We start from the raw sequence: 12,903 nt of genomic DNA on the forward strand, positions 1-12,903 counted from the left end.
TATAAATAATAAGACGTTTCCTCCAAAACTATTTTAATGATTAACTGTGACAGACTATATATATTCTTCTTAGGAAACTAAGGAGAATGACAACTATATGCAATGTGGGATCCTTCACTGGATTCTGGAATAGAAAAAGGACATCGGTGGAAAAACTGGTATAATCCAAATAAAGTCTGTAGTTTAGTTAACTGTATTGTACCCATGTTGATTTCTTAGTTTTGATAACTGTACTATAGTTATACAAGACCTTAACATTGGGGGATGCTAGGGGAAGGGAATATGGAAATTCTTTATACTATTTTTGCAACTTTTCTGTAAGTGTGAAATTATCTCAAAACAAAGAATTAAATAAATGAATAAGAGTTGTAGTTACATTGTTGTCTTTTATTTGTTTACAAAGTGCCGCATATCCTTGCAGCTCTTGCCACCAGTAGTACCACCGCCACCCTTCACACTGGGACTAGGCATCACAATTTCAAATCTGTTCCACACATTCCATCTCATGAAATCCTCAGCAATCCTGCAAGACAGTATTCCCATTTCACAGTTGATGAAACAGGCTCAGAGAGGGAAGGGGCTTGCCTGAGGCTGCCCAGATGCTCTTTCCCTCTCTTGTACAGTCACATCAGAAGCCAGTTGGTGAAAGAAAAACTCAGTCTGCTTAACAAAAATCACACACAAGCCAGTGATACTTTATTATACAAGGGAGTTGGCAAAGGACAGATTCATTTTTGTAAAAGAATCCCCACCTAAGATTCCCAGTGATCCATCTGGTGATACAATCAACTTAATAAAACAATAGCTGATATTTACCAACTGCTTGCAATGGGCCAGAGACATGCAAATCCCACCATGAAAACAGGAATTTTCATTAGGACCCAGACTTAGAAAAGGCCTAGCTTCAAAGATTCTGACTTGCATAGGCTGAGGACTCCCATTTCCAGAATTTCAAAAACCTCCTTTCTTATCTAAGTGAGAGAAAAGAAAAAAAAAAGGTTAAAATCAAGAAAAGATGGTCTTGGTGAATAAATTCAACCATCTGGAGTCCCTGGTATTTATGCAGCTGTTATGGCCAGAATCAGGAAGAGCAAAACCTGCATTTTATTCAGAGTTGAAATATTTACGTAAGTAAAGGAAGCGGTACTATGTAAGACATCAATTTCATTAAGATGTCCTTTTGTTTGTACAACATTCAACATAAAATCTCATAGAAAAATCTTTTTCAAGATATCCAAAGTGTGCCTATAGACTATATACAATATTTTAATGCAGGATAACTGTTAATAATGACATAATCACAATAAAAATAAGTATGGGTTAAAACGGTTTTTTTGAATACTATTTCTCCCTCATTATTATAATTAGAAAACTAGTGATGGTTTACTCAGGTTTAACATTATAACTGAAATAATCAAATATGACCTCACGTGCCTGACATCAAGTTGGTTAAACTAGTTTTAAAAAACCAGTCAGGGGACTTCCCTGGTGGCGCAGTGGTTAAGAATCCGCCTGCCAATGCCGGGGACATGGGTTTGAGCCCTGGTCCGGGAATATCCCACATGCCGCGGAGCCACTGGGCCCATGCGCCACAACTATTGAGCCTGCACTCTAGAACCCGCGAGCCACAGCTACTGAAGCCCGTGCACCTAGAGCCCATGCTCTACAACAAAAGAAGCCACCGCAATGAGAAGCTCATGCACCGCAACAAAGAGTAGTCCCTGCTCGCCGCAACTAGAGAAAGCCCGCGGGCAGCAACAAAGACCCAATGCAGCCAAAAATAAATAAATTTATTAAAAAACAAAAACAAAAACAGTCAGTTCAGAAGACTGTGTATGTGTATGTGTGTGTGTGTATGTGTGTGTGCAGGGAACTGAGAAAATGGTTTTTAGCTTAACTCGGCAGTCAATTATAATCAGGTTTGGTCATTCTGAGGATATAGTTTTATATAGTAAATTAATTCATTCAACATGTTTGGAGGAATGATTGCAAGCTTCTTTGATAGTTACTGCCGTGATTTATTTCTGGTTGGTGACTGGCAGCCGTGTTTATTACTGCACAACCCTATTCTCTCCAATAGCTACTTCTAAGCATCAGGCTAGATTGAAAGATTAGTCACATGATAACATGATGGGTGGCAAATCAATTTTTCTTTCTTTTTTTAAAAATTTTAATTATTTTTTAAAATCTATTTTTGGCTGCGTTGGGTCCTTGTTGCTGCATGTGGGCTTTCTCCAGTTGCGGTGAGCGGGGGCTACTCCTCGTTGTGGTGTGCAGCCTTCTCATTGCAGTGGCTTCTCTTGTTGTGGAGAACGGGCTCTAGGCGCGCAGGCTTCCATAGTTGCAGCATGCGGGCTCAGTAGTTGCAGCACGCGGGCCCTAGAGCGCACAGGCTTCAGTAGTTGTGGTGCACGGGCTTGAGAGCGCAGGCTCAGTAGTTGTGGCGCACGGGCTTAGTTGCTCCGCGGCATGTGGGATCTTCCCGGACCAGGACTCAAACCTGTGTCCCCTGCACTGGCAGGCAGATTCTCAACCACTGTGCCACCAGGGAAGTCCCTCAATTTTTCACATTATGATGATAATGGATTACTTTCATAAATATATAATGAGCTAATGCTGTTGCTATTCAGTATTCAGTCGGTTTTAATCCATTGAGACATCAAAAAAATTTCCCCACTCCCCAAAACCAAAATAGCCCTCTAATTTAAGTAAGTGGGTTTTTGGGTATGTGGAGACGTAGGTTATGAGGCAAGTTTGTGCTCCCCCACCTCCAAGTGCATTTATAAGGATGAAAAGGCAAAGATGATTGTGTCTCTAAAACAAGGCACAGGGAAATATGCCAAGTCCTCTAGATCTTCCTGTTTCTCAAAGATGCAGTATAGATGTGGTCCCCAGTGGGGCAGAGGACACTGGTCATTTAATGAAGAAAAAAAGCTGATTCCTATAAAACACATGGAAAGGATACAGTTATATGTAAGGGGTTAGATGGCTTCTATAATTGTAGTTACTTCAGAGTTAAAAGAAATCATTTCAAAGGCCAGAATGTGCTGGTTCCCCATGTCAAAGACTTTACTGCTGTGTTTGAACTCAAGTTCAGATTGAAAAAAAAAAAAAAAAAAAAGATTAAAGGCAATTGCTGGATTGCTAGTTACATGGTACCTCGGGAATGTCCATCATCCTTCTCAACTTCTGATCTCTCCAATTCCAGTCAAAAACCAGAAACTTTAAGGGGTTCAAATTAAGGCCACCTGAAAGAGACAGGGAGAGAGTTGCTACATTAAAGAACTTATGACATAAGCTTATTAAAATGATTTTTTATTCCTCTGGTTGCTTTTTTGCCTCATTTGCTCTTTTCTCCCCCAGCAACTAATCTCTGCACATTAAGTGCTGTCCCTGTCTGATGGAAAACAAATGCAGCACTCAGAGACTTACTCTCCTTACAATCTTATCGCTGATTCTCAGGGAAGAAGGGAAGCTGCTCTTGCTAAGCTCGTGAAATGCTCAAGTTCTGGCAAAGAATCAATCCCAAGCCTCCATTTCATGAAGCCCCAGAGGGTAAAGTGTCATTCCTGACAGGGATTTGATAAGACATATCCTGCAATTTGGGATAGTGACCCTTCAGAGGAGTTGAGTCCAACAGAGTCTGCATGACTCTGAAGAGGTGAGTTGGCAGAAGGATGAGGACAGGGTTGGGAGGTTAATTTCAGGCAAAAAAGAAAGTTAAGATGAATGGGCTCTATTCAAAGCCTGCTATCCTTTGAGGAGACTGGTAAACCACTTAAGGACTCATTCCTGCTGTCTTCCTGTCTATCTAGAGACAATTATGGAGGGTGGGGCTGGAGGGGACCTCAGGGATTGTCTGTTCCTCAGGGGTCTCAGAGTTGGGCAGTTAGTTTTTCCCACTCCACACGTTCTGCCCACTGCCCCAAGCTATCACACCTGGAAACATAATGAAGCCTTCCTTTATCCTGCAGCACTTCCCCTCAATACTGGTTATTTCAATAATTTCCCCTCTGCCCTAAAGACTTTTTCATGCTTCTTATAACTACGATGGCTCTTATTTAAAACTCTCTCTGTAAATTAAAAGTGACGGAAATTAAGAAAGACAATGGGTTGACAGTGTTCCCTTAAAAATAATTGACTGCTGATGGGACAGCAAACAGGTACAGCCTCTCTGGAAGGCAACTGGACATTATATAATAGGAGCTTTAAAATGCTTACTGTTTGATAAAATAATTCTCCTTCTCTGGCATATCCCAATAAAACACCAGAAACTTAAGCATAGTTACTTATAAAGATGATCACTGTGTATTACTTATAATAGCAAAACAAATTAGAAACAACCCAAATATCCTACCATAATAGAATTGCTAAACACCAATATAACTTGGGGTCAATATCCAAAATATATAAAGAACTCGTACAACTCAAGGGAAAAAAACCAAATGATTTGATTTAAAAATGGGTGGAGGAACTGAATATACAGTTTTTCCAAAGGAGACATCCAAATGGCCAATAAGTACATGAAAAGGAGCTCAACATCACTAATCATCAGGGAAACACAAATCAAAACCACAATGAGCTATCACCTCATACCTGTTAGAATGACTGTTACCAAAAAGACAGGAGATAACAAGTACAGGCAAGGATGTGGAGAAAAAGGAACTTGTGTACTGCTGGTGGGATTGTAAATTTGTGCAGTCATTATGGAAAACAGTATAGAGGTTTCTCTAAAAATTAAAAATACAACTACCCTATGACCCAGCAACTCCACTTCTGGGTATATATCCAAAGGAAATGAAATCACTGTCTTGAAAAGATATCTGCATCTCCCATGTTCACTGCTACACTAATTCCAAAAGCCAAGATTTGGAAACAACCTAAGTGTCCATTGACAAATGAATGGATAAAGAATATGTCACACACACACACACACACACACACACACACACACAGAGCAGTATTATTCAGCCATAAAAAAGAAGAAAATCCTGCCACTTGTGACAACATGGAGGGACCTTGACAGCATTATACTAAGTGAAATAAGTCAGATAAAGACAAATACTGTATGATCTTCCATATATGTGGAATCTAAAAAAAACCAAAAAACAAAAATGAACTCATAGGTACAGAGAATAGATTGGTGCTGGGTGCCAGAGGTAAGAGGTGGGAGAAATAGATGAAGGTGGTCAAAAGGTAAAAACTTTCAGTTATAAGATAAGTGCTGGGGATGTAAAGTACAGCATGGTGAGTATAGTTAACAATACTGTACTGTATATGTGAAAGCTGCTAAGACAGTAGATCCTAAAAGTTCTCATGACAAGAAAAAAAATTGTAACGATATGAAGTGACTGATGTTAACTAAACGTACTGTAGTAATCATTTTACACATCACATATACCAAATCATGTTGTACACCTTGGCCAATACAATGTTATATGTCAATTATATCTCAACAAAACTGGAAAAAGACTCAATAGAATATTATGCAGCCATTAAAAATGAAAGATTAAAACTATTTCATGACAAGCAAAGTTCTCATGAGATATATTAAGTAGAGAAGACAGGTTATAAAGTTATGATATGCAGTATGATCTCCATTTATAAAAAAATATAGATAAATGCATAGAAAAAAGACTGAAAGGAAATATATTTAATATTAACTAACAAGACATTACCTCTAAAGTGACTTATTTTCTTTTCTGTACCTTTTTGCATTTTACAAAGGCTCTTATAATTAGAAAATCCCTTTCCTTATTAAATAAAACAATACAATTCTGTCTGTAAGTGTACTGATCCCAATGTTATGGAATATCTTTTGATGTTTGGAAACCCTCCTTAATATATCATATATATAAACATCTTAAGTCATAAACAGCTACATAAAATGAGTTACGTGCCATTTGTCTTGCTTTGTTAGACTTTCAGTTTTTGGAGTGCTGGAATTGTTCTCTTTAAACACTTTGTATGTAGCCTAACATCTGTAGTCAATGAATATTAAGCCATTCATCCAATCAGAATCAGAAGAGTTATTTTCATTAGTATTATAAACAAATCAACAGCTCCTTAAATGATTTTTCCACTCCTTAGATGAAATAAGCTTTCATGGTGAGTTTTCACAACTCTGTAGACATATAATTTCAACAATCTGGACAACTTCGTTTTCTCACTCTCTCTCTCTTTTAAATATTAAATATGGAGAAGAGTGGCCCTGTTGCCTGGGGGACCTGGAGACACATACAAAACATGTGGAATCCAGGAAGGGGAGAGGTGAGTCTTTGGCTCAGAGCTGTGGGAGAGGGAGGGCGCATCCCTGGCCTCTCCAGCTGCCCAGCCGATCTCTCCCACCTCCGCGTCTCACAGATCAACTATGAGCACCTCTCATCTGCTCCTTCGCTTTCAACACCCTCCTAGGGCCACAGGACAAAAATCCAGCCAATCACCGTGCAAGGGCCTGCCTCCAAAATCGGACTTTCTTTCCAACTGAAGCACAGGCTACCACAGCCCACGAAGTCTCCAACCAAGAAAAGTGGTCTCTTTAGTAAAAGTAATAACTAGTATTTGTTGAGTTCTTAAGGTGTAACACTCACTGTGTTTAGCTTTTTATTGGCATAACAATCCTTTGAGGTAGGTGCTGTTACTATCTCTGTCATTCAGATAAAGAAACAGTTTTAGAAAGGTTAAGAAACTTGCCAAGTCACAGAGCTGGTAAGCTGCTGGACCTGGGATTTGCATCCATAGATTTGAGTCTGCAACAGGGGCTCTTAACCTCAACACGTATTGACTACTTATTGTCTCCTTTGGATATACCCCATGTATCTGCCTGCCTGCTGTTGATTCAGCTGTTGTCCCATTCCTGAGTGCTCTTCTCACATCTCCACACTTCGAAGATCCTATTTTAATCCTACCCATACTTCAAAGATCAGTTAAAGATCCTTTCCTCTGTAAAGCCTTCCCTGCAGATTCAGCCACCATAACAACCGCTCCCTCATTTCAACTCCTACAGGACTTAGAAGTGCTTGTTTGGACCTTGGCATTTACTGCCTCATGTTGTCAGCCTCATCCTATGCACATTTATCTCTTCAACTGGATCAGGAGCTCCTTGAGGGGGAAAGGCCCTGGAACCGGGAAGGCCTAGAATGAGAGATCTTGGGAGGGGCTACGTGACCCGCCAAGCTTCAGTTTTCTCTCATAAGAAATAAGAATGCCAGCCTGCAAGGATGCTATGAGTACTTCTACTCAGCACAGCACTGAGTACAAGTAGGAACTCAAAAAATATTTGTTTCCCTTCCTTGCCTGGGGCCACCAAGTTTGCTACTTCCTTGTAATTGCACAGACCTCTGCATATAGTGGGTTCACTTACCCAAGGTTTTCATCTGGAGAGAAACACTAGTATTTTTAGCTCTTGTTTGCTTCCTTGCAAATGACCATCTCTATACTGAGATACTATATTGATGAACACATTACTATTAGATATGTAAAAATCCAGGAGTAGCTCCAGGCAGTTATAAAATAAAGTTGTTAAACAAGTATTTTGGAAATGAGTATTTAAAAGAAATCTTTAATCTGTCTGGCAGGTAGAACATGTACTAAGATCATCAGCAGGTCAGCAGGTTTTTAGGCTACTGGCTTTGAGAAAATCAACAAACTATAAAAACCCACCTGTGGAGGCTGTCTGGAATACTTTCTGGGTAAAGCACTAAAAGAGAAACACGTTCGCGAGAACTGTTCTAGAATGCTTGTATTTCATCCATAGAAACTGCATTTTTGTTTCAACATATCTTCTAAACCAGCCCTCAATTGGAATGGGAGTCTTGGGGAGCCAAGACTCAATTAAGTGAGAGGGAAATATTCAACACATTCAGCTATACAAATTCCAGAGGCTGCAAACTGGTGGAATAGATTGTGGACCCACTAACCTGCTTAAAGCAACTGGAATTTGAATGTATTTAGATGGGCATAGGTACCACAGATTGCCACAGTCCTTATCATTCCCTATTGTACTACACCTGCTGGCTGGCTTTAGAGACTAAAGGCTAAGTTTCGAACTCCTGAATTAACACAGAGGTCTGGTTTCACTACATCACACATGTGGTTTCCCAATCTCACAAACACTCAGCTCTGAGTAGGAGTGTCACTACGTCTTTTCATACCTTGTTTAATGAGTTCTTTAATCCTCCCTGGAGTTCCCACACCCAGGTGTACCACACGCTTCTCCAGCAATTTTACCTGTTCCTGGACCTATTCCAAAATGGAAGAGAACAAAGAAAAGAAGAGTCATTGGAAAGTTCAATCATAGTCAAATTTAGAGCATTTAATCTAAAAGCTAAGAAAGTAAAAAAGCAAATGGGGCTACTCTTGTTTAGGGTCAACTTCCAGGGCAAAGAAGGTTAACATCAAGACAGAAGAGCATCTCCCTGGAAAACTGGTTAAGTCTCCAAAGAGTCCAGGGCTCAAACCTCAGCTTCTGTATGGAAACCTCAGAGCACAGAGGAGTAGTGACTATTGTGGGAGCAAAGGCGGGGAACGCAAAGAAAATCGGAACGGTCGTTCAGTATGTTATAAAAGGAAGGCACCGAAGAACACACTTGCTAAGGAGATACGGAAAAGAGGCTGAAGTGAAACAACTGAGGTCTGGAAGTGGCCCTTAAGGATCACTTCCACTCCCCACTAGGAACCACAGGCCCTTGCTTACCTTTATGTGTTTTGCGAATAATTTCATGACTTTGCTGTCTCCTCTGAATGCGGTCATTGACCTGATGAAAAGCAATAGATTTACGCAGAAGAAAAATCACTCATTCAGGGCCATGTGGACCACTTATTACATCTTAAGTATTACATCATATTTATTCAAAATAATATGCACATTTATGTGTGTCTATATGTACATATGTATGTGGATAGATACGCACACACAATATTCTGATTTTCAGGTTAGTCCATCTCTGGAATGAAAGTGGGGTGGCCTTTAATCAGGCATGCATCTGGGTTGGCTTCTAAGTCTCAGGCACACGGTTAACTTTACTTAGGTTTCCTTGATTATTGAAACATGTGGATTTGCCCTTCACTTGTGTTAAAATGAAAACCACAGTCCCAAAATGGTGTCACTCATGCTAAAGGCCCATGATACCGAAACCCAGATTTAATACTTCATCTAATTGCAGTTTCAACTTTTCTGAGAAACGTAATCTTAATCAACCAGTCTGCAATCTCTGGCCAAGCACCAGTAAGGTAATCTGTCCTGTGGGCTCTTTCCATACCAGAGAGGAAGATAAAACCCTTGCCATTTCTGCACCCCCCACCTAAAAAGTAGTCTTTCTTTTCTTTTGTTAATGGCTCCATTGCTCCACCCTTTTTCCTTTTTTTCTGGCTGTGCCGTGCAGCAAGTGGGATCTTAGTTCCCGACCAGGGATCAAACCCGTGCCCCCTGCATTGGGAGCACAGAGTCTTAACCACTGGACTGCCAGGGAAGTCCCTCCACCCTTTTTCCTATTAAAAACTTTCATTTTGCACAACCCCTCGAAGTGCCCTTCTAGTTGCTGGCTGGGTGCTGCCTGACTCACGAATCGTTGAGTTAAGCCAATGTGATCTTCAAATTTACTTGGTTGAATTTTGTTTTTTAACACCTGTAATACAAAAGTTCTGTATTTTAGGTCCCTGGCAGAGAATTTATCTTCAAACTCTGCAGTATAGTTCTCATAAAAAATTTGTTCGTGAGAGATATCTTAGCAGTGATGTCAGCCCGTGCTCTACAGAGCCCAAGGGCATGTATGGAGGTCTGTGTGTGGCAGCCCTGAGGGGACAGGGGTAAGCTAGCAGGGAGGAGCAGGAGGGCTTATGTCTTTCATTCAGAGCAGCCCCCCTACTTTTATGGACTTTGCAGAGTGAGCTGATCTGTAAAATTTTACATGTGGAAATGCTTTGGGTATAAATGGGTATAAAATGGGTATAAAAGAACAATCTTCTAGTTGATGTTTGGGAATAGAATATGGGAATACTGCTCAGAATATTACTTTCCTTTATATATCATTAATATACTTGAGAAATATTACTGACCAGTAGGAATAAATGAATTTACAAAATAGTGACTCATGCTACACACGTTCTGTTGCACTTGAGTCTGTACTTACACATGACCTTTCTCCATGGCGAGGTTAACTAAGAAGACAATTTAGGGGACATATTTAACATAACTCATGGTTCTCAAGAGAACAGATATTCTTACAAAAGTTACAATTATTCAGTATTAGCCTTTATGAATAGGGTTTGTTATGCCTGCTCAGAAATCACCTTCTGCAAATCACCTAACCTTGAAATGGATCATAATATTACTGAAGACATAAAGAAACACTGAGAATTGGCAAATGAAGTATGACAACTTAGTGCTTCTATGCCCATCAGAAAGGCATTTATGTATGGTAAAAACTCAAATCAATGTGACAACTTGTTTTTAAGAGGCCACCTCCAGGCCATCTTCTTTGCCATTAGTGTTTGAATCTGAAATGAGTTCTGTGGTGGTAGTCTTTAAAACACTGAAATGTCAATGTGAACTCTTATGATTTCAGAACCAGCAAGTATGGCTGTCCAGAAGCAGTTGGAGTCTTGAAGATCAATTATGTTTGGAGCAGAAATAGTTAAAAGAAACACTTTCCTTTTACTGAAAGGGTGTGTGATACAATTTAACGTGTGTGCCTAGCAGAAAGGATCTGAAGGACTATTAACAAAGCTTAAAAAACTACTTTTCTAAATTCATGGTCAGATTAGCTCATTTAGAAAAATAGATACTAAATAACTACTGAGAGTCTACTTTGCACATTGATCTATTTGATCAAGTTCCTTTTTCTTTAGGACTTGGATTTTCCTGTTTTGTCTCCGGTCAAAGCCTAGTGCAGAGCTTGGCCCTGGGAGAGGGTGGGTCCCAGGAAATCCCATTTTACTCTGACGTCTCTTCTCTGAAAGCTGAACGTTACTACAGATCCAGTGGAAGCCTTTTGGTTTATTCTACAAAAGCTACAGTAAATGAAAAGGTATGTGAAGGCACTTAGTAAAGCACCGACTGTCTTTAAAACATAGTTTTTACATATAAATTTTTGGTCCACTTGGCATTTATCTCAGTATAAGGAGTGAGATATGGAACCCAGCTTAATTTTTTTTAGATGGCTACCCAGTTGTTCCAATACCAAGTAATAAATAATCCATCTTTCCATACTGATTTTTCACTTTTACCATATCCTGTACTTTCATATGCATATGGGTCTATTTCTGAACTTTCAGTTCTGTTCCACTGTTCTGATCTGTCTGTCACACGTGTGCCAGTTCCACACTCTTTTAATTATTGAGACTTTGTAATATGTTTTCTTTAAAAAAACAATCTGATAGATACTTGAGAAACATGTGCCATTATAGGCATTATAGGCATAGAATCCTCACTAGCATTCTTTTTTAGAATTTCGCCAGCTATTTTTTCTTCTGTATTTTCTCATATGAACATAGAACTAGTTTACCTAGTTTAAAAAACAATTCTATAGGAGTTTCATTGGGAATCTGTGAAATTTGTAGATTATTCTAGGTAAAACAGACATCTTTACATTGAATCTTCCTATTCAACAATATGGTACTCCTTTCTGTTTAAGATCTTCTGCATCCCTTATGTAATATTTTCTTCATCTAAATTTTGGCTAGTTTTTTCCTTGGTGTTCTATTTTTTCTTGTTACTATTTTAAATTAGATCTTTTCTTTCATTTATTTCTCCAACTGGTTATTGCTTTTATGATCTCCCTGCTTTACCCTTGCGTGTTCTCCACACAGCAGCCAAAGTGATCCTTTAGAATGATTATTCAGATCATGTGACTACTCTGCTCAAAATCCTCCAATGGCACCCCATGTCAGGGCCTTTTGTACCTACTGTCCCCTCTGCCTGGAACACTTTTCTTCCAGATATCTGCTTGGCGTTCTCATTCACTTTGTTCAAGTCTCTGCTCATAGGTCTATCTCCTAAGAGGCTTTCTGTGACTACCCTTTTAAAAGTAGCCCCCATCTTTTTCTATCCATTTGCCATGCTTTATTTTTTTCCTACATAACTTATCACTACTTGACATTATAATGCATATTTATTTGTTTATTGTCTGCCTCCCTTACTGGAAAGTAGGTTCCATGAGAGAGGGGACTCTGTATATTTTGTTCACTGCTGCTCTCCAGCATATAGAACTTGTCAGCTCGGCACATATCAGTTACTCAGAAAACAGCTACGAAATGGAACAGGTGAAGCTTCCAACCTAATGAGCTCCAGGGCTCGGATGGCAGAGCCACAGATAATCAGCATCAGGACCGATTTGTTCTCACTGTGGTTTTTCCGAAGTTTCACCCACTTAGGGCAGACTGAAAAAAGACCATGAGAAAAATATTACCCTAAATATAGCAAAATAAGGCCTCCAAAGTTGAATATCCCCCAATTACTTCTTTGTTATTGCTTAAGTAAAATAAAATATGAGCACTGTTTAGATTCTATTCTCTGGTTATCCTAGATATTAAACTAAAATGAAATATCATTAACTTACACCACAAAACATATAATATGCCAAGTAGCTAAATGTGACCAGCTTTAGGACTAAGTTTGTACAAAAAAAAAAAAAAAGAAAAGGAAAATTTAAAATGGTTGTAATAATACATTTTCTATATTTTAATTTATGTTTGATGCTTAAAGACAGTGTTGACTAAACGGGAAAAGAACTGATTTAAAAATGCTACATTTTAGGGACCTCCCTGGTGGTACAGTGGTTAAGAATCCACCTGCCAATGCAGGGGACACAGGTTCAAGCCCTGGTCTGGGAAGATCCCACATGCCGTGGAGCAACTAAGCCTGTGAGCCACAACTACTGAGCCTGTGCTCTAGAGCCCGCGAGC

General features: G+C 39.4%; 1 protein-coding gene across 5 annotated transcripts in view; it reads right to left on the reverse strand.

Annotated features, from left to right (window-relative positions):
• Nucleotides 1–674: 674 nt before the first annotated feature.
• Nucleotides 675–12,903, reverse strand: part of CMSS1 (cms1 ribosomal small subunit homolog) — a 393,286-nt gene continuing 381,057 nt past the window's right edge. For all 5 annotated transcript variants that reach the window (XM_059921299.1, XM_059921303.1, XM_059921302.1 and 2 more), the window contains exons 6-10: nucleotides 12,276–12,378; nucleotides 8,696–8,756; nucleotides 8,154–8,241; nucleotides 3,160–3,248; nucleotides 675–971 (exon numbers count right to left, since the gene is read on the reverse strand). In XM_059921299.1, coding sequence (XP_059777282.1) covers nucleotides 888–971; nucleotides 3,160–3,248; nucleotides 8,154–8,241; nucleotides 8,696–8,756; nucleotides 12,276–12,378 — 425 coding nt within the window. In that variant the 3' untranslated portion in view covers nucleotides 675–887. The remainder of the gene's footprint in view (nucleotides 972–3,159; nucleotides 3,249–8,153; nucleotides 8,242–8,695; nucleotides 8,757–12,275; nucleotides 12,379–12,903) is intronic.

Source organism: Balaenoptera ricei, chromosome 4 (assembly GCF_028023285.1).
Source record: "Balaenoptera ricei isolate mBalRic1 chromosome 4, mBalRic1.hap2, whole genome shotgun sequence".
Lineage (NCBI taxonomy): Eukaryota > Metazoa > Chordata > Mammalia > Artiodactyla > Balaenopteridae > Balaenoptera > Balaenoptera ricei.